General features: G+C 34.7%; 3 protein-coding genes across 7 annotated transcripts; 2 read left to right on the top strand and 1 right to left on the bottom strand.

Moving 5' to 3' along the window:
* Positions 1 to 568: 568 nt before the first annotated feature.
* LOC120628928 (prostaglandin reductase 1-like) lies at positions 569 to 7,479 on the top strand. 5 transcript variants are annotated; one of them, XM_039897604.1, is made up of 8 exons: positions 569 to 682; positions 1,012 to 1,197; positions 3,217 to 3,319; positions 3,817 to 4,005; positions 4,501 to 4,619; positions 4,984 to 5,138; positions 6,933 to 7,038; positions 7,228 to 7,479. In XM_039897604.1, exons 2-8 carry the CDS (start codon positions 1,038 to 1,040, stop codon positions 7,458 to 7,460), a joined length of 1,065 nt encoding a protein of 354 aa, XP_039753538.1. In that variant the 5' UTR covers positions 569 to 682; positions 1,012 to 1,037; the 3' UTR covers positions 7,461 to 7,479. The 5 variants fall into 5 exon arrangements, with proteins under 5 accessions (XP_039753538.1, XP_039753539.1, XP_039753542.1 ...); XM_039897605.1 differs by having other exon boundaries at positions 624 to 721; XM_039897608.1 differs by lacking the exon at positions 569 to 682 and adding an exon at positions 741 to 759.
* Positions 7,480 to 8,865: 1,386 nt separating this feature from the next.
* LOC120629029 (methylated-DNA--protein-cysteine methyltransferase, inducible-like) lies at positions 8,866 to 10,830 on the top strand. Its single transcript, XM_039897766.1, has 2 exons — positions 8,866 to 9,477; positions 10,002 to 10,830. The coding sequence occupies exons 1-2, from the start codon at positions 9,166 to 9,168 to the stop codon at positions 10,242 to 10,244; spliced, it is 555 nt and encodes a 184-aa protein (XP_039753700.1). The 5' UTR covers positions 8,866 to 9,165; the 3' UTR covers positions 10,245 to 10,830.
* A 244-nt stretch (positions 10,831 to 11,074) lies between these two features.
* On the bottom strand, positions 11,075 to 26,017 carry LOC120628691 (ATP-dependent translocase ABCB1-like). Its single transcript, XM_039897252.1, has 23 exons — positions 25,648 to 26,017; positions 24,748 to 24,793; positions 23,681 to 23,959; positions 23,254 to 23,354; positions 21,567 to 21,738; positions 20,880 to 21,051; positions 20,655 to 20,785; positions 19,779 to 20,003; positions 18,907 to 19,032; positions 17,823 to 18,026; positions 17,115 to 17,285; positions 16,608 to 16,794; positions 16,443 to 16,525; positions 16,043 to 16,201; positions 15,615 to 15,719; positions 15,354 to 15,515; positions 14,903 to 15,106; positions 14,580 to 14,821; positions 14,340 to 14,499; positions 14,070 to 14,264; positions 13,239 to 13,445; positions 12,517 to 12,663; positions 11,075 to 11,687 (listed from the first exon to the last, which is right to left on the bottom strand). The coding sequence occupies exons 1-23, from the start codon at positions 25,743 to 25,745 to the stop codon at positions 11,493 to 11,495; spliced, it is 3,771 nt and encodes a 1,256-aa protein (XP_039753186.1). The 5' UTR covers positions 25,746 to 26,017; the 3' UTR covers positions 11,075 to 11,492.
* Positions 26,018 to 26,452: the final 435 nt, after the last annotated feature.

Raw genomic sequence — 26,452 nt, 5'->3', positions numbered from 1 at the left:
ACAGACAATGACAAACTAATAACCACAGAATCAAGTCAATTAAAACCTACACGAAGTTATCATATTCTCAATGTACTGGCTGCGCTTGTGAACGGGCTGTAAAGATTTCATATTTTAGTTATTTTACCTCAGAAATTTGTCATGATAACATTGATAAAATTATGCCAACCTTACAGCTAAAGGTGAAATAATTGTTAACGGCGGTTTATCCACGCATTTCTCTGAAACTTTTAATGTGATGGTTAACTATTCTTCGTTATTGGTTCAGAAATTTTTAATAGATGGATAAATGGATAAGGGTGTGCTTGTATAGAAAAACTTTGCAACATGCCCACTTTATACTTAATATTTATAAAACTTGTCTTGGCCGCCATACATTTTTTAGGAGAGTTCATACATTTTCTGTGAGATTTCCAGTGGTGGAGGAGGGTGAGGGGCAGCTGGTATGGACTTTGGCTGATACAACCTTTTTATATACTGTGGATTGTTTTATGACCCGTTTACATGAGTGCAACGAATTTCTTATCCACCACGCTCAAATAATTTTGTCAGCATTTCCGCAGCAGATTGATTGGCGCGGCAGCACTCCTTGTACTATTTTATCGGCCAATCGCGACCGGTGTGTGACCGGTGCGATCACAGCCTCAGAGTTGTGAACGCACAGTGTAATAACTGATAAAAGGTACTACAATATATTTTTAGCTCGAAAGTCGAAACAGACGTACGTGCGCGATTTGTTTATAAAATTTTGTAAAATAAGTAAAATTCCCTTTGAATTAAAAGTTTTTTTATTATATTTAATTATGTTTTAAGAAGTTTACCTAAAGTTACCTAAATATATGATTGCTTTGAAAGTGTATCGTGTATAATGATGCGTTATTTTGGCCTTGAACTGTTTGCATTGTAAAGCATAACATCATTACGGTTGTTTTCTTTAAAGGCATGGGCAAAACACTATGATTTAAAAAGATAATTAAATAAATTTATTTTTCTTCGTTATTGTTTTTTTAGGTTAATCATTAAAATCATTTTGTAAGATGTCTCTTTCCCCCAATTTGGTACTGAGACGGTTATATTCCAATGTTTCAACAAAAGTGTGCGCTCAAAAGTATGTACTCACCAAATATTTTCAAGGAGAGCCGAAAAAGAGCGATTTTAAAATAGTTGAAGAAGATCTTCACGAATTAAAGGATGGCGGTAAATATGGGATTTTTAAAATTTTGATTTACGTGAAATCTATAAATTTTTACTAACCAGTTTTAAACAAACATTAATTTTTTTAAAGTATTATAATCAGAGTATTTTTTTTTATTTTAAAAAATATAAACGACATGGTTACTGTTAGATTTTACAATAAAAGACAAAAAATGCTAAGAAGTTGAAAGCATTCATATTGTATTTTCTGTAAGTATGGAAAAGCATGGATATGCATTATTACAATTTTCCGTTTCCCGCCATATCCTAAATAACACTTATAGGAAGGTGTAAGTTTTTTATATCGATATCGTTCCATTATTAGTTAAATCAATCAGAGTTATATAAGGCGTGTTTCCATTCCATATTTCACAACAGAAGCATTAAATACTTTTTTAGAAACTTTCTTAAATTGATTGATCAACACATTGATTTAATGTTACTAGCGTAACAAGATCACTGGATCTTATTATAAAATAAAATATTATAAAATAAATTTAGTTCAGTACCAAAAAATGAGAGCTTAATTCTATTTTTTTATTAGGACAATTTTACGGCGAATAACTTAAACTGTGTTAAGTGCTAATGTGGAAAAAATATGCTACAAAGCTTATCTTACATAATTAGGTATTTACCTACCCACTGTAAATTATCTTGTTACATTTTTGCCCAGATAACTGGTTGATAATTTAGTTATACCAACGAATCTTTAAGAAATATCAGTCGATCTTATCCAAACAAATATGATAAAACATTTCTTACAAAATATCTTTTATTTCACCAAATGTCTCATTGGTTTTGTGACTAAAAATTATGTGGGTTCGGGGTTTTATGGTTAGAAATTGAGTCACGGCATTAGTACCAGTTAAATCTCAACTGGCACAGGCAGCGTGAACTCTATAAGCTCTCAATATATCTCTCCTCTGATAGAGGAGGTACCAGATGCTGTCGAAGCTGTCGAATATAAGTAATAGTCTAAGGTGTCGATGATGATGATAAGCCGCTGATGATCGGAAATACTTTAGTATTCAGTTGACCGAAACATATTTAAAACTATGCAGAACCACAGTACAACATGTTTAAGTTTCTTGAGTTAAGCATCACGCAATTTGGCCGAAGAACCTTTGAGAAATCTGTTTGAATACGCTAAAAATTGATCGTGTCGGCAGATCGCATTACAGTTGTTAACCTTCCTCTTCCTACGACTAAGGGAATATATCGGAGAACGGGCAGAAGTTAACTGTTCCACAACTACCATCTACTGCGATCACCAGCCCGTCTGACCAGCGCGAGCGAAGTGATTAGGTATAGGTAGACCGTTGCGATAGGATTAGTTCAGCGGTTGACTGTAATAGGACATTAAAAATCTATTGATATTATTGTAGAATATCGTTCTTGTGAGATGACTTTGACCTATAAGGTCGATTGAGTTTTTTATTAATAGTTTTTTCACGTGTTGTCTTGCAGGAAAACTAGATACCTTGTAGAATTTTAACTTAAATTTGTATAACTACCTACTGAAGTCTACAGTCTAAACATAAAATACCTTATAACATTATATGAAACTTTATGTTCCTTATACAATGTATAAATGAAAACCGAAATAATACTTCAGAGGCTTTAGAAGTACATTATTTACTTCTTTAAGACTTGTCTGTGAAATCGAAACGCTAATAGTTTTTGAGTAAACAACTGCCATAGTTTATACTTAAAGAAATCACATACAGCTCTAACATCACATGCCAAAATTAAAATCAAGTGACACCTGTCAAATTATTAGATACGCGTCGCGTAGCGTAAATTATGCGCGTGTCAGTCTTTTATCATAAATAGGGTTGTCATAAGTAAACACTTAGAATTTTTTGAATTAGTTTGTATGGAAAAATAAATATGCTTTCTTTTGATTTTATATTTTTACATGGTGATTACTCATGAAATATATTTAATTATGCATCCTTCAGCAGTATTTCGTAATTCCGTTGCACGTTGTATAACAAGCGATCATTTAATGTACTTTTTCAGAAATATTAACTGAAGCTGAATATCTCAGTGTGGATCCATATATGAGAGCCTATATGATAGGATATAAATTACCTACAGATATGATTGGTGGTCAAGTTGCTAAGTATGTTAATATATTGCAGTAATTTACCTATTATGTTTTTCTATAATTTTATAATAATTTAAAAAAATGTAAAGAAAAGTAAGAACTAAGATTTTACAGAACAAGCCAACCTAGCGTGTTCTTGCTATATTGATATGGAGCTGAAGATTTTATAATTAAAAATCTTAATTCTAACCCATATTACGTATCATAAGTAAGGTTTTTATTAAGTAAATGATGTAACGTAGAATTATTTAAGGAAATAATTCAATAAGGTATGAAAGTTCCAGTAAAAATTTTAAGGCTTATATTTATGAAGATCAATTAAGCTTACTTTATTCCCAATATTTAGCTTAAAACAAATAGCTGTTAAACCATTTTACATATTTTTATGATGAAATATGGAACCGATACGTATAAAAATCTTCTTATATGTTTATTTTTCTTCCTGTGTGTTTCATTCTTATAGAAAAAAATATTTCTTGTATGGTTCATCATAACTGATAAATTAATTTCAGGGTAATCGATAGCAAGGATAAAAATATTCCAATAGGCACGTATGTATGTGGTGCTTTTGGCTGGCGTACCCATACAATAATAAATGGGGAAAGTGCACTCAATAAATCCTTAGATTTACCTATCACAGTCCTCCCTGACTTGAATCCTTATCCTGTATCGTTGGCGCTGGGAATACTCGGTATGCCAGGGTGAGTGGTTAAGTTTAATATTAATTTTCCTCCGTACATTGTTCTACTAGTGAGGTTCTTTTATTTGATATCCATATTGAGGGAGTCGTGGAAAAGTATGTATCCGCCGTTTTGTGGCAAGGGTCCAAGATGGCCTCATTTCGGACCAATTTTCATGAAACGTAGCTAAGAACAGTCCCAACTAACTTAACTTTCAACACAAAAAGAAATCCAAATCAAAGTCAGTTTATCCGTTCGGGAAATACGATGCCAAAATCACGTCAAAGCACCCCGTTGTGCTTGCGTCGGGGTTAAAAATAACCTTAAATTAAACCAAGCTAAATTTAAAACGTCCTCTATTTATAATGAGACTTGTTTTAGAATATAAATATTTGAGTGAATGATAATATTATAATTGTGTATCTATCGCTGCGTTTGTAACTGATAAAAAACAGCTTGCTCTGTCCTCAAATGTTATTATAATTATTGTTTGAAGAGTAGGCCATTTTGTCTCAGGAATACAGCATACTTTGGTCTGAAAGAGATTTGTCAGCCGAAAGAAGGGGAGACTATTGTTATCACAGGTGCTGCTGGGGCCGTTGGCTCGCATGTTGGACAGATTGGTAAAATTTTAGGTACGTAACGTAGAGTTAACGTAGATAAATTAATATTTCAGGTGCTTAATTATGCTAAATGGGTATGAAGGAGTTTAAAAATCACCGCGAAATATTTCTGACTAAAAGGTTGTCCCTACGCTTTACTAGATTCAGTAACATTTACTCGACATAATTTAAAAACAATTACATATGTACTTGTGACGAAAATGAGAAAATAGGTAAATTTTTCTTTATTAATAAATAATATTTTGGGCTAAAAAAATACTATTTATTCGTCTCTGATCCCGCAATATGCGTTTGAATTGGTTCAGCCAGCAAACGAAGAACGTATTCGCCGAGTTTAGCGGCATCTGGGGTGTAAAAGAAATATATATGTTTACAGGTTGTCGAGTAATAGGATTCGCTGGCACCGACGAGAAATGTGAATATTTAGAGAAGGAACTAAACTTTGACCGCGCCTTCAACTACAAAAAGTGCAATATTAGAGCTGCTCTCAAAGATGGAGCTCCGAATCGCGTGGATTGCTATTTTGACAATGTATGTAGAAGCATGGCTACAAATAACTTTATCGGTGATGATGCTAATGATCTAATAGTGATGGTCCCTTAAACTATAGTAAAATAATTAACTGGTCTAAGAGTAGTTCCGTGCTATCCTTTCAAACTCGAGCCTTTTATTGTGAAAGGCTCGAGCTTGAATAAAAATTTTTAATATATGAATTCGTGAACAAAATATTTATTTGTAATAATGTTAAAAAATCATGTGTATTGATTGGTACATCCAAATATTATTGGATAGAAGCAGGCGTTACTTTAGGGAATTCAATGATATCTATATTTATAAAAGAGAATGTGTGTGGGTATGTTCCGTATAGGCTCCGAAACGGCTGGACCGATTTCAATAAAACTCTCAGAGAATCTCCGGATTGACCTGGCGAGTAATCCTGTAAAGATTGGTGACGATCGGAGCACTCCTATTTTTGAACTGTCAAACTGTCAAATATGATATGAGATATGATATTCTATTGTTGGGTGTACATGGGTGTAGATAATGATCTTCACTTGCTCGAGAAGAGAATAGAAGAGTGAATACGGAGAGAAATAAATTATTTAATATATTATGAGACTTAAATTAAAAACTTAATGATGTAAGTTTATTGTTTAAATAAATTAAAGCAAAATCTAGCCCGGCGATGCGGGCTGGGTACGCTAGTTATATTATAAAAATTAAGTTCAATTTTCAAAATATCCAAATATCAATAATTTTCATTTAATTTTACTAATGGACTCAATATTTGTCTTTTTAATCGTGCAAAATAAATATGCTGATGCTAATATCAGAACAACCCACTCAAGGGGACAAAATTATTACTTATTTTTTTTTAATATTTGATGCAAATTTCAAGAATCTATACTTATAATTAGACTATAAAGGGTCGAATTCTGTACATTGATATTAAAATATTAATATCAATGTACAGAATTAGATAGTACGGATATTTAAAAAAAAAAAAATTGTATCACGCTAAAACTACTGAATGAATTCATATTAAACTTTTCACGATTTGAGTTCATACTATGAGGTTGGAAATAGGATACGGAAAGTTCCTTTGGGAGGGGATGAAAGTGTTTGACGATTTTACACCATATATCCGCCAAATTTTAACCGATTTAATTTTTTTTATTGTACTGGATAGCTTATACTATCAGTTTAGGTTTGCCCAAATTTCGTGTACATCTGATAAATATCGACTGCCCACTAGCTCAGTGGGCAGTCGATATTTATGCTTTCTGAGCCCAAGGCCGTGTGTTCAATTCCCTCAACCTCAATTTTTGCATGGTTAACATGAAAGTTTTTCATTGCTGGGTGTCCATCTGTTTACTATAAGTTTGTATGTATGTTATTCATAAAAATATTCATCAGTCATATTAGTAGCCATAACACAAGCTACGCTTACTTTGGGGCTAAATGGCGATGTGTGTATTGTCGTAGTATAAGTATTGATTTATTTTCAACACGCCGTACCAGATTGTCTCAGCCGGCTAAAAAATTCTGGACCTAAATAAATGCTAAACCAGTCTTTCCTCAATACGACAATTTCCAATGGGAAATTATCATAAAATAATTAAAATATCTATGAACACATTTGCTCATAGTCAAGGACTGATCGCAGGATAACAAAAGAAAAAAAAAAAAGATTTATTTTATTTAGTATTATGAAAGATGAACAAGACACGACACTATTTTTTTCCTTTTGTAAAAAAAATTGTTTCACCGCAAGATATCGTCACGTTAACGTTAACTATCATTATTTATATTTTTTATTCTCAGGTTGGGGGCGAAATTAGTTCTACAATATTGTCTCAAATGAACCAATACGGAAGGATCGCCGTTTGTGGTTCAATTTCATCATACAATGATACGGCTCCTCCTAAAGGTAATACATGATTTCTCTAAATCAACTCTAAAAAAACAATACAATTATTTTAAAATTCGTTATTTCTTACACGTTTTAAAATAAAAACAATACATATTTTATTGTTTACAAATCTCTAAAGTAAACCAAATTGACAGGTCTGCAACTTGCAAGTAGAAACTTCAAGTTAGAAAAGTTTTTTTTTTTCAGCCTTGATTGTGCAGCCTGCGTTAGTTTTCAAAGAACTTAAAATGGAGGGGTTTATAGTTAATCGATGGACTGACCGCTGGCAGGAAGGAATCGATATGAATTTGAAATGGTTAAAAGAAGGTAAACTAAATTACCGAGAAAAAGTTTACCATGGTTTCGAAAACATGGTGGATGCGTTGGTGGGGATTTTGAGAGGGGAAAATACTGGAAAAGCTGTGGTTAAAATTAAATAAGAACATCTTCTGTATAACAGCTGTTGTTTTATTTTTCATTTAAATATACTTCTCCTGTAGGCGGAGTATAGCAAATTTTCATTTAAATATACGTCGAAGGTAAGACGTCGTACGTAAATAGATACCAATGCCCTAACACTGAAAGTAACTACATTGCACAATCCATCAGTGGCTCCAACTGGTAATTTTATGAAGAGATATTTTCGACCTCCCCAGCGCAGTGGTGAGCGCTGTGGTCTTGTTGGTGGGAGGTCCCAGGTTTAATCCTGAGCAGGAAAAATGGCATGAAGAATTTACAATTTCTGCATTTCTCAGGTCTGGTTTTGTAAGCGGCTTCGGCCGTGGCTCTTTAACGCTCTTTAACAGACTTGAAATGTAGCTTAACAGTACAATAATACCGCGTTGCAACTGATTAGAGGCAATGATTTAGGGGTACATTTACCACACCCCTATCAGGTTAGCTGGCTGCCACCTTAGACTGCATAATCAAATTAATCAATAAACACAAACCGGGCATCCAGATGCTTGGCGAACGTGTTATCACTTCGGATACTCCGGACTGCAATTGCTGGTTGACCTGAGAGTATTCTAATTTAAAAAAAAAATGACAACCAAAACCGACTTTGCTCAGGAACACGTATGTAATACAACAATGTAAAAAATACTGACTATAGTTAAACTTGAAGTCAAATATTACAGATGCGTTAATGGTTGAAGAGATCTCCCGGTACTTTATCATCAGCTCCCTTATTACGACGAGCGGGATATGCTTACCAACCATATACCAATATCGAATCGCAACGCGTGTAATAAGTACTTTTTATACTAATATTTAACCTGACGACGGTATACCGTTTCAGACATTAATATAATTTCCCAAATCGGTTAACAAATGGCAAAGCTCTGAACAGCGCAGCTCTCAAGCTTGTACTACTGATTGCTTGACAAGCGTGTGGATACTTGAATAGTGGACATATCGATTTTTCTTTTATTAGGTACTTTAGGTACCTATAGTTAATATTGTCTGTTATAGTAAGCGTTACTTGTAACTACATCGTATCGCCCTACTGCTCCTTACCATATTATGTGGATAGTGTTGTGGATTCCATATTATTAACCCCATTTTTTTAAGAGCTTTTGTTGTAATATGTAATTGTTTTCTGTCCCGATTCCAGTGTTCGGCATCGGTGGCGGTTTTTGTGCACCAATCAACGGATGTTGGAAAACCACAAACATCCACACATTCGTGCTTATTGTTTAATGTTCACCGTTTAAAGTTGTTTTCCGAGCGTATGGAGACACCTTTGGAACTACCCACATTTATTTTGATTTTACTCCGTGACTTCCGTGCGAATAACTTGTATGACTCCTGTCAATATCATATCTGTGACTTCCGTGCGAATAACTTGTAGGACTCCTGTCAGTATCACTATCATATCTGTGACTTCTGGGTTGTCTATCTGTTACCACAGGTCGTTACTATTCGTCGTGTAAAAATTTTGAATTTGCGAACCATATGATTTTGGAGTAAGTACATGATTGAACCCCCAGGGCTAAGGGCCATAACCGGGTTAAAGACTAAAGTGGCATTAGTTCTGTATTGTTATGTCTTTGTGCCCGATAATTTGTTTTGTAACCATCGTATGAATTACTTCTGTACGTACTTTTTTTAATCAAAGTTAAAAAAAGTATTTGTATAACAAAAATGAGTCTTGGAAATATTTTGAAGAAACATACCAGAAAATCCGCAAAAGTTGCTTACATATATACTTTTGATTCTCCTATTGGTAAAATCATTGCTTGTGCAGATGATAATTACGTTTATCTTGTGTGCTTTGAAGAATCTGCGAATGTCGAGAAAATGTTGAAAACAATAACAGAAAGGATAAATTGTCAATATATTGAAGAGAAAAATAAAATTTTGGAACTGTTTGAATACGAAATACGAGAGTATTTTGATGGCAAACTCAAAAAGTTCACTGTACCTATCAAGACATTTGGTTCAGAGTTTCAAAAAGTAAGTTAATAACTTGGATTAATAATTATTAGATTGATTGACAGTTATGTAGAAACGAATAAAATAAATATACTTACATGCTCTTAAAGTAAGTATATAGCTTTTTAAGACTTATCAAGGGCTAACTAGTAGGCCTACTAGCTACCTAGCTCACTAAAAAAATTATTCATTAGCTAGGTAAGCATGCCTATAACTGCCACATCACCAAAAATTGATGCCTTCATAGTTTATACTTAAAGTTAAAAGTAATCATCCTAATATAATAAATAAAGAATTCTGTCAAATAGTTTTTGGTACCACCCAACAGTTAGAAAATGGAGGTGTCACTAACTTGTGAAGCCCACCAAAATGCATTGGAGATGATGATGATTATGATTAAGCATAGATGTGCAGGCTCTTGCGGGTCGCCTTACCACTGATTTGTTGTCATGGGCCAATAAATCGTTTAAATCACCATTTAGCCTGAACTACAGGCAAAATTATAAGAAACTGACAACTTATTCAATTTTAAACCATTATTATAGGAAGTTTGGGATAAGCTCATGGAAATACCATATGGGACTACGAAAACTTACGGAACCCTTGCTAAAGAAATGGGTCGTGCAGCGAGTCACTCAAGAGCTGTCGGTGCAGCTTGTGGAGCAAATGCTCACATCATAATAATACCATGTCATAGATTGATTGCTACTACATCAAAGGGAGGATTCAGCTGTGGTATAGATCGTAAGGAATGGATAATAAAGCATGAGAAGGATTTTGCATCATAAGTCATAGATAGGATTTAAAATGATAGTTTGTTTAAATTCTTTCTAGCAGTAAATAATAATAATAATAGGTTCTAAAAAAAACTAATAACTGATGTAAACTGTTTGTAAGACATGCTCTGATTCAGAGTTATTTTCTGTTCTAGATACTTTGAATAGAAATGGGAATTTTTTTCACTGTATATGTATATCATCATAATTTGTATTTAATACAATTTTGATGCAACTTCAATTGTTGATTTAAAATATAGTTAATGTGATTATACTATGTATAATACACATTTTATTTGCCTACAATATTATGATAATAAAAATTTGTATAAATAATTAAGTCTGTTATTTTAATAAACTTAAAATATAAATGATCATTCAAAAAAGCAACTGTAATGCTCTTTTTAAGTGACTAACAATGTCCACTGACCTTTAGTTTATTTATCATTTAACACCTCATATTGTAGTTTGAAGGTACATTGTTTATACAAATACAAATGTATGTTAGAAATGATTTGGTGTTACAGGTTGTAAAGAAATCTCAGGCAAAATAAAATTTATTCCTACAAGGTGAGGTATAGTGTGGATTAAGGATGGATGTATTTATTTTATGTAAATATCTATAATACCAAGGTTTTAATTTAAACACTTCTAAATCTTACAAATTGCATTTATATCTATTCTATAATTAAGTACATGGTAAATTTAATTTTTTAAATATTACATTTATTAAATAGATAGTAAATAGATAAATGTATCAAAATGTTCTATTAAATTTTTTAAGTACAAAAATATAAAAGTAAATATTTATAAATATTTTGAAGCAAAAAAAAAACCTTAAATCTTATCCATATTTTTATGCACTGGTTAAAATACTTCATTAATATTCAAAATCAATTTGTACATTGGGATACTAACATAGCCAGCTTTAACAGCAAATACTTGTCTTATGATATTATTTATGTATACATTCGCTTAAGTTGGTTTTAAAATAGCATTGTTAATCTTGAAAGTAGACTGATTGAAAAAGCAAAAGAAGACTGAATGCCTGATAGTATGGGTTAGTTTCAATTACAAATGTAACAAAGCCTAACTCAACCTAAGTTAACTTGATAAAAATAGGTAACAAAGAATATATATCATAAGTAGGTACATGGTATATTATAATAAGAATCACATTGTTTTTATTAATTCTACCATTTAAAATTTAAATAGAACTTACAACTAATTAAGTAATAAACAGTTGAACTACGCGCAGTATTAAGCGTAGCCCCGTCTATTTAAGTTGTAATATAGTCCTTTGAGTTGCATGAGCTCTGTGTGTGTTCCACGCTCCGCCACGCGACCGTTGCTAAGCACGCAGATTATGTCCGCGTCGCGCACCGTGCTGAGACGGTGCGCAATCATCACGCACGTGCGTCCTTCCTTCGCGGCGTCCAGTGCTTCTTGCACAACCTGCGTATATACCCACAGTACGGTTAATGATACTATATCGATAACAGCATACACGATTTGTCAATAAATGCCCCCAGAAACTAAAACAGACTAATGTCAATTCACGTCACGTATAAGATACCTACAGTTTTTTTTTTATTCCACTGCAAGCTATTGCTTGACTTCAATATCACCTGTTGGTACGATATATACAATCTAAGAGTTAAGCGGACCCCTAATCGCGATATCGTACCGGAACGCTTAGCAGTACGTCTTTGTCGGTAGGGTAGTATCAAACAACGGCCGCAGCCTCCTGTCAGACCAGACCAGAGAAAATTCCAAACTAATAAGCTCCCAAATTGCCCTTGCCGGGAATCGAACCTTGAACCTCCCGCTTAAAATCAGCGGTCACCACTGTGCCAGGAAGGTCGTCCAACGTATGAAAAAACTTTTCATTTCGGTTACATTAAAAATGTTAATGTAACATATCTTACGGTGAGCAAAAAGCTTCAGTTTTATATTGTTACTAGCTGTTGCCCGCGACTTCGTCTGCGTTTGATTTTGTTTTTAAAGTATTCAGTATCGCTAAGCCTTAAATGAGTATAGTAGTATATATATATAACATGTGACTGTCAATTAATTATAGACAAAAAATTTGCAATAAAATAAAATTGCGACTTTACTTAAAGATCTAAGCTATCCTATCTCTTAAGTTGGACCAGACTGCTCACGGTGTGCCAATTTAATTTAAAATCGGTTCAGTAGTTTAGGAGTCCATCGGGGACAAACATCGTGACAGGAGATTGATATATATTAAGATGTTGGGTAAGACAAGAAAATTTAGTAGTACCTTTTCGCTTTCTGTATCCAATGCGCTTGTAGCTTCGTCCAGAAGAAGCATATTAGGTCGCCTAATCAGCGCTCTTGCTATTGCCACTCTTTGTTTTTGACCTCCAGACAGTTGTGTACCCTTTGAGCCAATGTTAGTGTCGTAGCCCTAAAACGGTTAATAAATTACTAGCTGGCCTATATGACCTGGGTAATAATAACATTCTCCGGGATCTCGTGTTAAAACAAGACAAGTAAGTGCATTATTTTTCGATCGATAAAAGATAAATCGTGATTTTCCAAACTAAGCCGAATGAAATCGCACTGCTGCTGCAATTAACTAACTCTTCCAACAGTTGTTGATCACCAAATTCTCCGTACGAAATATGCGAAGAGTTGACAACTTCAATTGTTGATCTAATTATGCGTTTTGTATAAGGCAACTTGTTGGAAAATTGACCTCCTCTGTAATGGGAGAGAAGGAGATTTGAAACTCCAAGCTGCTCCAATGGGGATTGGTGGGCGTTTACTTGGGCTTGGAATGTATCTGATGTAATTGTTTTTCTGTTATGTCCGTCTTCATTAACTGAATTAAAAAAAGTAGTGAAATTAAATTTAATTATATATATATATAATAAAAATAATAATTGCTTAATTATAATAATTACAATAATTTGCTTTTATAAAAAAATTAAACAAACTGTCAATAAGTTAGTTGACTCAAAAATTTACGCCAATCCTTACCATAGGCAATGATGCGATAAAATTGTGTATGTTAGCTTGTTTGGCGGCCTCAATTATTTCCTCACTAGTTGGGTTTCTCGTATTGTCTCCATAGGCTATATTTTCACCAATAGTGCGGTCAAACAGAACTGGTTCTTGTTGTACAAATCCAATCGACTGTCTTATATCAACTAGGCGTAGTTTTGATATTGGTATTCCATTTTGAGCCTACGGGAAGAGTTTATTATAATTCAGTATAATAAATGAATAAAAAATAATATATTGATTGAAATTCGCTTTCTGACTGTGTATTGTGTAGCTTCGTTTAACTTTCGATCATGATCCTAACCGCATGGGACGGAGATACGATATAATAAGAAATTAATAATTTAAAAAACTATTCCATTCTCCAATTCATTATCCTTTCATTTGATACTTATATTGAGAGAGATGTGAAAAAATAAAATATGAAATTCGCCATTTTGTAGTGGCGGCAATCTTTAATTTCTTTTTTGTCAAATCGTATATAATTTTGCTAGTCAAGCTCTTTCATTTTATACCCTGGAAGATGTGAAAAAATATGCCATTTTCCGTCGCCATTTTGTGACGGCGGCGGCCATCTTGGACCTATTTTCACCAATAGCTAAGGAAACTACCGAATAATTCATCTTTCAAACAAGAAAAATTAAAATCAGTTTCCGTTCGGGAAATAAGATGCCCAAGATGCCCAAGACACACACACACTGGCACGTGAAACTTATAACAACCCATCGTTTTTTCGTCGAAGGTTAAAAAGTAGGACTCAACCATATAACGTTGTTTACTATGCTAAAATGTATCTAGGTATTTTACCACAATGCCGCTATCAGGGTCGTAGTATCTTTGCAGAAGTTGGATAATCGTGCTCTTCCCGCAACCACTTGCGCCGACCAGCGCAATCGTTTTTCCGTTTTCTATCTCAAGGTCAAAGTTATTTAGGACTTGTATGGTTTGTCGGGTTGGATATTTGAAGTGTACATTTTGTAAACTCGCTTCGCCTGTTCCCCTCTAAAAATAGACAAATTTATGATTACGAAACTTTTCACCTTGTGAAGCATGAAGTTTAATGTAAATAGGTCTTACAAAGTCTTCAACTGCGGGTTGAATTGGATCTGTAATTTTAGATTGTCTGTTGAGTATCACAATGACACGCCCTGCTGCCTTGATTCCTTTTTGGAAATTAGGTGCAAACGCAAAAGCTTGTGCTGCTGAAGACGACCCCATCAACAGTGTCTGGGCTGACCTGTAAAACAATATGAGTTGTGCTGGTTGCAAGTTTCTTTGTTACGGTCAATACCTAATTTAAAGATTTAAAATTCTTACTTAAGAATCGTAGCATAGCCGACATTTCCGTACACCATTAAATGGCCTCCGTAATATAGTGTGGCAGCGTAAATAAAGTTAAATAGGCCTCTAGAGAGACCAAAAACTATGCCTCGCCAGTGCGACGTACGTTTAGCGACATCGAGCGCTGGCAATAATTGTTTGGCATAATCATTCAGGAAAGTCTCTTCTCTGCCGAGGGATGCAACCGTTCGTACATTTGATACAGCTTCTACAGCAATCTAAAAATTAAAGTACCACTAAACTTATCTTATTGGAAAAAATAATAAATGAATAAACTTTTGGGCCAGATTTAGGCTTACCTTAGAACTTTGTTCCATAGTTTTCGCTGTTCCAAAGGATTCGGCGGTAACCATTCTTCCTTGCTTGTACAGCACAGCAGCCATTAGTGGCACGAAAGTTAAAGCTACTAGTCCTAAACGCCATTCATAATACAACGATACTGCCAAGGAAAATGAGAAAGTACCAAATGCTTGTAAAACAGTTCCGATTCTCTGACCTGTTGCCTGTAAAAAAAAACTTCTTTTTATTTTTAAGGTAAAACAGCGAAAAAGTCATAATAATTGTTTGATTTTTTATGATTGATACATATTCTTCCTTTTAGGGTCTTGAAAAGATTTCTTGATATACCTCCCTCCCTCCACGACTTAGGTCAGTTCGATGACGCGTAGAAACAGATTAGGGGTACGGTTTTTATAAAACAGCTAAGTCAAGGGCTAACTTATAGTATAATAAAAAAAAAATTAAACCTACCCCTTGAACTTGAGCTGCTTCGCCTGATAAACGAGCGCATAAAGCTCCTGTTGAGTTGTTTTTGTCGTCGAAGAATCCAATTTCTTGCTGTAGTAAACTTTTGAACATCAGTTTCCGCAATCGAGCCGTAAGATATTCGCCAGCTACACCGTACATGGATACCTTAAATCGTTATTACAGTGACAGAGTTACAAGTGAAAATAAGATCAGGATAGGAAGTTTTTAATTAGTCTGCAAATAGTATAATATATGATAGTTTACCATTATGAAGTTCGTGATTCCTGAAAAAACTCCAACACCTACAAATATTAAGGCATATTCACGCACTTGTGCTTGAACTGCCTCTGTGTCATCGTTGGAAAGAACCTGTAAATTAAAATGATTAAAATTTTTAAATAACTTGAATGTAAACCTTAGTATATTAAGTTAAATGTCCTTTATAGCCTTTCAGTTCCCTTTTTTACACCCTTATGATATGTCTACAAAGACATTCATGAGGATGATAGAGTGTGAACCTACTACGCTACTTCAATTCGGGCTGGCGTGCTTCAATATAATAAAGTCAGGTCTGATAAAAGGAAAGGCTAAATTTGAATCCCTGAAGTTCAACGATTGATTGATATGCGTAGTCGTACTGAAATAGGTCAAACCTAGAACTATCGAATACGAATTTTAAATCAAAGACTTACACCAACAAAGTCGCCAAGTATGATAGCGAGGATCGGCATAGCGAAACCACTGATCACGGAACAAAGGCTTGCAGCAGTTATGGACTTCCACTCGGGTGAATTGAGCTTCACCACCTCAGTAAACGACACATCTGGGATTTCTGTGGTCGGATCGGCTTCCTAGAGGTTGTGATATCAAAAGAAAATCGATATTACTACTGGCAAATGGGCACAAGGTTCGCGACAAAGTATGACGCTAAATTTTGTTTGTTTTTTATATTTTTAATAAGTAGGTAATATCCAAGATATGAACTTAAGTGTGTATTCATTAAACAAAACAACTTTAAAGAAACTTGCCAAGTAAAATAATGCTCGACGACCAAAAAGGCAAGTAGCTAAAGCAATTTCACAAATAATTTACCTCCATTTTAGGTTCAAAATGTTCGTCTTCATCCTTTTCGCTTTGTATAGACGTAGTTCGGTCCAATATATTCTTACCTGGCTCTGTAAGATGATAATATATAATTGAACAACTTATAGTTCAAGGGCCCCGGATACGAAGAAAAACTTCCCATAACTTTTATACCTGTTTCATTTAAATCTGGAGAAGATTGAAGCATAACCATATCGTAGTAGTGACCCTTTTTTTTCATTAGTTCTTCGTGATTTCCAGTCTCTACTACGGTCCCACTTTTGAATACGTAAATTTTATCAACGTTCCTTATTGTTGAAAGTCTGTGGGCCACAACAATAGTCGTGCGTCCTTCTTGTGCCTAAAAAAACTTGTTTCATCAAATTCAGTAGGTGTTCATGCAAACAGATCTTTCCATCGTTTCTCATTATATTTGCGTATTTAAAAATGTAGGGAAAAACTTTCGAACAAAAGGTTAAAACGATAACTTTGGTTTACATTTTTTATAACTAACCTCAACGAAAGGTAAAATTATATTCAATTTGGTGAAAGTAATAAAATTGTGGTAAAATAGACATAGATAGGAATGTAGAATTACATACAGGTGAAAGGTAATTCAAAATTATAAAATATAAGTATTAATAAAACTTTCTATCACACAAAGTATTATGTAGTTTGTACCTTGTCAAGAGCCTTCTGTACTTTGGCTTCAGATGATGTGTCCAACGCACTTGTGGCCTCGTCAAGCAGCAAAATTCTAGGATTGCGTACAAGTGCCCGTGCGATAGCGATTCTTTGTTTTTGACCTCCTGAAAGAGAGGCTCCCCTTTCACCAACCAATGTGTCATAACCCTGCAAATTAAATGATTTTTTTGTTCTCATACAAACTTTCATCCTTTATTTTATCACCTGTAACGCCTCCGCTCATTTATCAACTCAACACCGGCCCAACACCGTTTCAGTTCCGGTTTAAATCCAAATAACGATCCACCGTCTCATCTACCAGACTGGTCAATGCTACGGTAACCACCATAGCATTGACCAGTCGACCACGAGTCGACCACACTTCAGTAGCCTTTGTCCAAGATTTATCGTCGTTGAGTAATAATATCGTGGTCTTTGAAAATGAGTGTAAAGCAAATTAATCTAAATTTTCATAATATGGTTGGAAATGTATGATGAGTGGGCAACTAGTGGTCTTCTCCTAAGACAAACCTTCCAGTGACTATTTTTGCAATTGATTAACTTACTCATATCGCATGGCAGAAAGATCACTTTTCTATATTAATAGTAGAGTTGGTTTCGAGTCGGCGTTGAGTCGATGTGATACACGAATGCCTTTAAGCAACTGGTGTTTTGTCATGTTATACAAAAATGATTAGGTATTACCGAGGGTAGTTTCATGATGAATTCATGTGCGTTGGCCTGTTTCGCGCACTTTTCAATAGCTTCGTCATCGGCATCCTCGCGACCATACCGAATGTTTTCTCGAACCGTCGTGTTGAATAACACAGGCTCCTGGCCCACCAGTCCAATTTGGTCGCGTAACCACCTTACTGATAACTTCCGAACATCGTTACCATCAATGGATACCTGATGGCAAAAAATTTATAAGCCACACATGACAAATAAAAATAAGAATTAGTTATTCGCGTGGCTAAAATACGGTGGATTAAGTCAAAAGTCTGCGATCCAAGCTTGACTGGTAAAAGCGGCACAATATAATGTAAATAGGCTTAAAGAGGCTAGAATTGGGGACCAATATATTATAACGAGACAGACTGCCCCACTGCGAGTTACAGTACCTATCTGAGAATAAAATGTAAGTATAGGTAATTATTTATGAAATTAAACTATTCGAAACCGTAAAAAGATACCATTGTGCTTCGCACCGCATCGATGTGTCGAAATAATGATGCAATCTAAGATGGTAGTAGGCTAACTAGCCACGGCCGAAGCCTCCCACCAGCATTCGGAAATTAATTCCCAAATTGGCCCTGCCAGGAATCGAACCCAACGTAAAACCACAGCGCTCACCGTTGCGCCAGGGAGGTCGTCAATACCTAGGAGCTTATCTAGGGTTTCAAACAAAAACACAATAATATAATTACTTATTTGCAAAGTTGTTTTTACTAAAACGCGCAGCGCGCGGCGTGCCTACACTGATGAATGGTACACGGGCTCATAGGTCTAGAATTGATTAACATGCACAATTCCTTTTATTTCGCGAAATTAGTTTTGCGGGAAACCCTTATCAGATTTCCAGCTTCCGTTATAAATTAAATCCCAAGGCAAAGGCAAATAAAGATTTATATGTTGATTTAAGTTTATCATTTTTAAAAGACATCAACTCCGGCGCATCCCAAACCGTAATAGGAAATGAGAAATCATATTATTCATGAAACTGATACATATTTTATCTACAGATAAACATAATCCTTGTGATCTAAAATGATTAAAAAACTCAACTCACGCTGCCATCAATAACGTCGTAATATCTTGATAAAAGCTGTATTATTGTAGACTTTCCACAACCCGAATGTCCAACCAGGGCTACTGATTGTCCTCGCTGTACGGTGAGACTGACTCCTTTCAGAACCTGTTGTTAACATTCAAAAAGTTACAAATTGTACTGGAAATGGGAATTGCCTTAACTGTCGTCGTAACAAAGCAAAAAATCCAAGAGAACGACAGACGGATCGACCGTCCTGGAGCAGCTCTTGGAATTATTGCAATTGTTCTGGGATGAATGTATATCAATATCAATCGAAAAGTGTGAAAAAACATTGCGATCGTGACATTGTCGAATACGCGTCCTCTTTATCCAACTATATTATGTCTGTATTGATATAACAAGCATTTTAATTTGTAGTTAACCGGAAACTATATTTAGTATGGTTATACAAATTATGCTGTTATTTCTCATTAGTTAAAAATGAAGGTTTAAAACAAAATCACCCAGGTATTGGACATTGGTAAGCGTAGCTTGTGTTATGTCTACTAAGATGACGGATGAATATTTTTATGAATTATATACATAAATACTTATACTTTGTACAGATAAAATCCACACACTGAAAAACATTCATGTTCATCACAGAAGTATTTTCCAGTTGTGAGAATCGAACCCACGGCCATGGACTCAGAAAGCAGGGTCACTGCCCACTGCGGCAGTCGTCGGTCGAAGAGGAGGAGAACTTTCAAAACCTTTTGTGACAGTGATAGGTATGGACTACGACTTGTGCACTGCGTTGTCCACACTTAATGTCACATGATATCAAGCAATAATTTGAGTTGAGTCGGTTTTGAGTCGATATGGTTTGCTGAGGCCATTAGTCTACTCACCGGAACATCTGGTCGCGAAGGATAGTCAAACACGACGTTTTTCAGTTCGATGTTCCCCTGAATAGTAGAGGGAGTAAACCCACGGTTTAACAAAGGATTGATGACCGGCACATTGTCGATCAAATTGAAGATTTGCGCGCCAGCACCTCGCGCCACTCCGAACACTTCCATCAACGTCGACGATATACCAAAGTTTGCTGAGCCCATCATTACTCCAAAGAAAACCTACAAAAGAACTATGTTTTTAAATACAAGATTATCTTAAATCTTAACTAAAGAATATTATGGGGTCGTAGTCCAACTAAAATAATGGTTAAACCACCACCTCTAATAATGGTTCGTGGTCCAACTGGTCAGATAGATTAGTTGGAGAATGTTTAAGTGGACTACTTTTAAACATGACCTTATGCGTTTGTCAATTGTAATTTCATATAATATAACATACTACTTGTTGCCCGCGACTTCGATCGCGTGAAAAAAAAAAAAATTAAAAAAATTGGAAAAAAGAGAATCTATTGCACGGGAACCGTAAATTATGTCGGGATATAAAGAGTAGTCAGTGCTGTTCCAGACTATAATCTATCTCTGCGCTTAATTTCATCCAGATCTGTTCAGCTTACTTCGTTTTTATATTTACGCATGACTGGCCCAGTACTGGGCCCGGGTCTCCCTTAAGAATGTGCCAAGTCCGGATTGGTAGACATCACACGCCTTTGAGAACGTTTTGAATTCTGGCAGGCATACAGGTTTTCTCACGACTTCCTTCGCGGTTATAGCAAGTTATATTTAAATTGCCTAAATTAAAGAGCTTCTTGCTTAAATTCAGTTTCCTTGCGGATAAGTACAAATGGCTTTTTACGTGCCTTGGTAACTTACCGCTATCATTGTATTAACGTCATATGTCTCTGGCTCTAACACCATAAGCCTGTATCCGAACCAGAAGGATAATGCGTACGCGCAAAAGATGCAAAAGAACAATGTGCCCATAGCCATACCATTAAAAAAACCTGAAAGAAAAATTACATTATTTGAATTTAAAATTGTTAAACATTCGTCATCAACTCTATAAATTCAATAAATTGGATATTTAAAAAGTCTTACCTTTTTTAATATTTATACTTCTCGACTCTGCAAGATGACCTTCATATCTTTGTATTTCTTTTGTCTGTCCACTAAAGGCGTAAACTGTCCGTATTGCTGTCAACACTTCTTCTGCTATAGAACCTGCTTTGCCCGATGCCACAGCCTCTTTTTTAGATAGCCGAGAGGCAATCTGAACAGGAATACGTATTAATAGATGCAATCGAAATAAAGTTATTATTACCGGTCGATGCGTGCTACGCGAAGACTGAATCAATATCCTTACCCCTTCCGTTTTCAGTAAAAATATTTCGGGTTCCCCTTATAAAACTCAAAAAAATCTGTACTAAGGGTGGAGAGCAGTATTAAGGGGCAAAAACAGTTAAGATCGCGACAAATGGTTTCATTTAAAGGCATTCGTTTTTCATCAGTAAGTTACGATTTTCGGGTCAATAAGACTTGACATGTGTAAAAGAAGTTCGGAAGGAAAAAAGGTACCGGACGAAAAAAGCGTGTCGATAATATATGAAATGTCTGCCTCTACGTTTTGCACAATTTATAGGTGTTTCATTTTCGGAAATGTAGCAAAGAGTAAATAAGCTAAGCCTACAGCTTTAAATTACAGTCATTTAAATTTAAATTACAGAGTATATACAGGCTTCGGCATGTATGTACTCTGTACACTCCATTAGGTTCAAATATAATTACCAGGCCCGCAATTCCGACCAGCGTCAAAGTGACTGGAAAAGATATAAGGCACAAAAGGGCTAGTTTCCATCCCTTGACGAGTGCCATTATTATGGAGCTGACAAACGATGCTTGGTAGAATATGAAAGTCGCTAATTTCTCACCGATTCCATCCTCTAATTTTATAACATCACTGTCAAAAGAAAAATAAATAAATGAATATCTAATTATGTCAACTCATTAAATTATACATATGTATGTGTATTACTAAGTAGTAGTACTTAATAGTAGTAGAACTTAACAATTATACATGAATATAAGTATATAATAAAAAATAATAAACCTTACATTTATCCAAATATTCCTGACACCTACTCTTTATCCATCACAATCTCTCGTTCATCAATTAATTGCACAGGACATTTTCTTACTATTATTTACTAAATTTTCAAAAATATTTTTATTCCGAAAAAAATAGCTTGCCATGCGAGGATTACCCTGATTGTAATAATTACGGAAACACGTTGGATACGTGTAAATGAAAACCGAAATAATACTTCAGAAGCTATAGAGGTACATTATTTACTGCTTCTGAGACTAATCTGTGAAACCGAAACGCTACTAGTTTTTGGATAAATCATTGCAATAGTTTTTACTGAAACATTACATGCAAAAGTAAAATCAAGTCACTTAATTAGGTCCCATCAAGTTTTTTGTAACTTCTTTACACTTTGTCACGGTTTTTGTCCGGAACGAACTCCGTAATTACTGAACCGATTTTAACACTAAACTATGAATTACTGCGATGCAATTTCATGCGCCTAGGCGTGAAGTAGTCAAACCGTTACAAGCCAACGTGCCAATGGGGGCAAAAGTTGAGGTGGAGAAAGGGAGCACGTCCTATACCCGCGCTAATTTAATAGCACATATTCACGTTTATCGATTTTAGGCTTATTTAGGTGTGTTACCATAATTGTTCAAATTGCCTTGTCATCTTGTCAGTAGTGTTAGATAATAAGATAGAAAAAAATAAAAAAATAAAAATACAGTATTTATGCTTGCACTTTGGAAACGTTTGATATACGGAACACGAACTATAAGAACGTACGTAGGTACTATAAGCCTTGACACGTGCATTAAAAACCTTGTTAATAAGTGATGGTACTCCAAAGATACAATTTTAAAGATGTTCTAATCTTATCTTATAATGAACCTGCAGTATAGACGGAAGCTCTAAGCAGCTCCTTTGACTAAAAGGTCGAATACCTTTTAGTCAAAGGAGCTGTTAATTATTTTAATATTCGTATGACAATTCCCTCGATCGTCAATTGTGAACTGCACTTGACAGCGACATGGATTGTTAAAATATTTGGCATAAGAATATATAGGAAAACTAAAAAAAAATTGGTTCATCTAGTTATTACCATTATTGACGCTGATGGTATTTTCGGTACAGACAAATGATTTATTTTATGATTTATTTTAATAATCTTGGAATGAGTTTATCTACATTATTTTAAAGAGGTTTAAAGTTTGTTATCACGATATCGCACGCTGTCTCAGAGCAGACTAATAAAGTGGCGCCAATAAATGTAACGTAATATCGCAGGAATGCGCAATACGAAGCAATTTGCAAATTCCGATGCATTGTCACATCGCAGTTTTGTATTTGTTTTTATTAGGTAATAAAAATATATAAATAACTAACTCTGTCATTTTAGAAGCAAAATCGCCAGTCTGGTGCGTGTCAAAGTATTCGAAATCCTGATTTAAAGCTGCCTTCAAATATTCCTGCCGAATCCGATAAACCTGCGGATTGTTACAGTATTAGCATTATTTATAAATTTGTCGAATTTCAGCAGTAACTTCCGCACAATAATCTTGAGTATAATTTAAATACTAACTGTTGCCCGCGTTCATCGTCCGCGTTTATTATGGTTTTTTTTTACAAAACCCGTTGGAACCGTTTGTTTTTCTGGGATTAAAAGAAACCTCTTTAAATCTCCGTCCTTGCAACTAACTTCTAACTTGCCAAGAATCAAGTTGATTGGTTATTAGTAGCAAATAAAGAAACAAACACACTCGCGTTTATAATATTAGTAAGGATTTTGTAAGTAAATAGTTAAATACTGCACCTGATTAAACGCGGATATGTTCATAAGAACTGTGGCAGCATACGACAGGACGACGATAACAGCTCCTATTATACTGTTGTAGATTGCGAAATCTCTGACTGCCTCAAGAAATACGTCTCCAGCGGGCACCCCGATTATTAATGATATGCCATAGTCCACCATGCTTTGCAATAACGATGCGAATAGCAGGGTATTAAGGGGGGTCGTGGCTCCGCATATTAAAGAACATATGATCGCAACGAAAATGTAGAGTTTGTCCTTTCCAGTTGCGAAACGGTACTGAAAATATAGTTCATCATCATTAGGTGCCGTGGTGTGTTATGTCCGGTCTTCTGTTTTATATCGTCGAATCACTTCTTCCTCCGTCTCCCAGGGGCTCTTTTCCCGGTAATTTTTCCTTCAGGGATCAACCTTGGAAACTCGTACAGGGACCGGGACACTTTAGGTGACCGGAAAACGATACCTTTTTTTTGTATGACGGTTGCCGTCAATTTTTGTTGGCAATTGGTCCTTTATAATAATTGAGGGTTTGAGATGAATTGTCTCCATGATATTTTAAACATTTTTCCAGCACATAATGACCACATCTCAAACGCTTGCAACCGTGTACAACTTTCCTTCTTTAAAATCTAAGTTACGCCTCCATATAAAAGAGTAAACCAGACAGCACTTGAGAACGCGATACCTCGTAGGAAATGGAAATTTTGGATCACAAAACTTTAGACATTTCGTAAAAAGCTGCTTTGCATTAAAATTCTTCTCGGTAATCGAAATGCTACCTAAATATTTAAATTTAATAAAATTTAGTTAATATTATTTAATGAATTATCGTTTTGGATAATAATAGTATCGAAAATTTATAGTCCCAGAGGCCCAAGAGCTGTGTCACTATAAAAATATATACCTATTATAAGCGAGGTCCATCCATAATTATCGTGGCCGTGCATTTCATGAGTATTATTTTTAGTGAAATTTAGATACCCTACCTTTGTAGCTAAATATCCCTTATTTAGCTACAAAGTAGAAAATCTGACTAAAAAAATTTTATGAAATGAAATGATACTTACTAATGTTATAAATGAAACGCTTGGTACTTCCTCTGTCTCCGCTTCACTGTAAGTTTAAAATGTAACATTTGTAATCTCGTCTAACATTTACTGTGTTAAAAGTAGTCCTTTAACTTGCTAATTTTCTTTAAAAGGCTATACCTTTTTTTACTGTTATTTACGGAATTTAATTAATTTCGGAATAAATGAATCATCCATATTTCCAACGAGCTAATCCACTTTTGATGAGACCTTTGTGCGTAGATTTTGATAGTACGTATGTAATCTAGAATCTACCCACACTGATCAATGTAATAGTTATTTTCTAAAATGTTGAATAGGATCTTTCATTTGTTCTTTTAATGACAATGTAATGATTTATTAAGATTTCACAATACAAGCGACGATTAGAATTAGTCAAAGATGGCAGCACGCTGACCTACAATGGTATTACAATAGATCCTTGGAGTAATATTGTTCTGTGCAATAGATCGTTTGCCGATAGGGGTGGGCGAATCCTTCACCAGCCCAAAGCCAATTTAGAAATAATAAAATCAAGTTGTTAGAATTGATAAAATCCATTACATTTGTAAGAGTTGATAAAACGTTTTTATTTCATGTGATAGTGAAAGTAATCGTTTTACTGGCAAACATTTTTGATAATTGAGGCTCACAATTGTTTTGCTTACATCATACATGGGTGATAAACGGTTTAGTTTTAACTTAATTATAGTATATAATGCCGAATCTAATCTAACTTATAGATTTTTATAAGTTAGGAGTCGGCATTATATACTAAAATTCCACAGAATAGTGGTTAGAAGATCAACAGATTATCAAACAATATTTTAAGGGTTGATTCACGTAAGTTTAAAACAGGATTTATTGTTTTACCTATTTTTTTTATCTATTTCCACTTACCTGCTTTTGTCATTAGCAGTGTCATTCTTCGTGAATTCCACTTTTGATAAATCATTCACTTTATAACTTTTTCTGCTGCTCTCCTCGAAGTCCTTCATCTTTTAACTTATTAACACGCGATTCGATTATTTTAATTATTCGTTTACTTATTCCTGAACACTAATTTCATAATGTTTTTCTCGTACTACTCCGTCGCGTTGTTATAATATTGTCTTCTCGATTGGTGGAGTATCGATACTGATATGTGTTATCATCAAGATAATATTCATATGCTAAGTTTCATATTGTTATTATCGGATTGACGCCTGATGGGTCTGTTATCTTGAAATCGGCTGAATCCTTCCATATTACTTTATTAGATTTCCATCGTGGTAGTAATGCTGCGTAAACAGCACACAGGATAAGCGATAGTTCTAAAGCTGTTTTACTGATATCTGTTCAGCAGTTAAGGATTTTTTTGTAGGGATTTAAGTCATATGATGTTTATATTAAGTACTACCAATAGTCAATCCAATTGGTTATCTACCATAGGTACCTAATCCTCATAAAATTGTAATAATGTCCTGTATATTTAGTCTTTGTGGATGTTAATAGCTTGGTATGCTACAAGGAGCTCAGGCGATGTTTGTTTCAGTCAATATAAATAAAATATATTCGGTAGAAAAACTTGTAAAAATTAATCAGTCAAACAATTAATTTATGTAATATTCCTGCTTTGATAGTAAGGAAGTTAGGCAAGTGAGTGCTGTATAATAATTTAATGACTTGGGATAGGTAAATATATTTGCTCAGGTTCTTTCCTGTG

Source organism: Pararge aegeria, chromosome 13 (assembly GCF_905163445.1).
Source record: "Pararge aegeria chromosome 13, ilParAegt1.1, whole genome shotgun sequence".
NCBI lineage: Eukaryota > Metazoa > Arthropoda > Insecta > Lepidoptera > Nymphalidae > Pararge > Pararge aegeria.
Note: the sequence above shows the minus strand (reverse complement) of the source record. Positions and strands in the feature narration are given on the sequence as shown.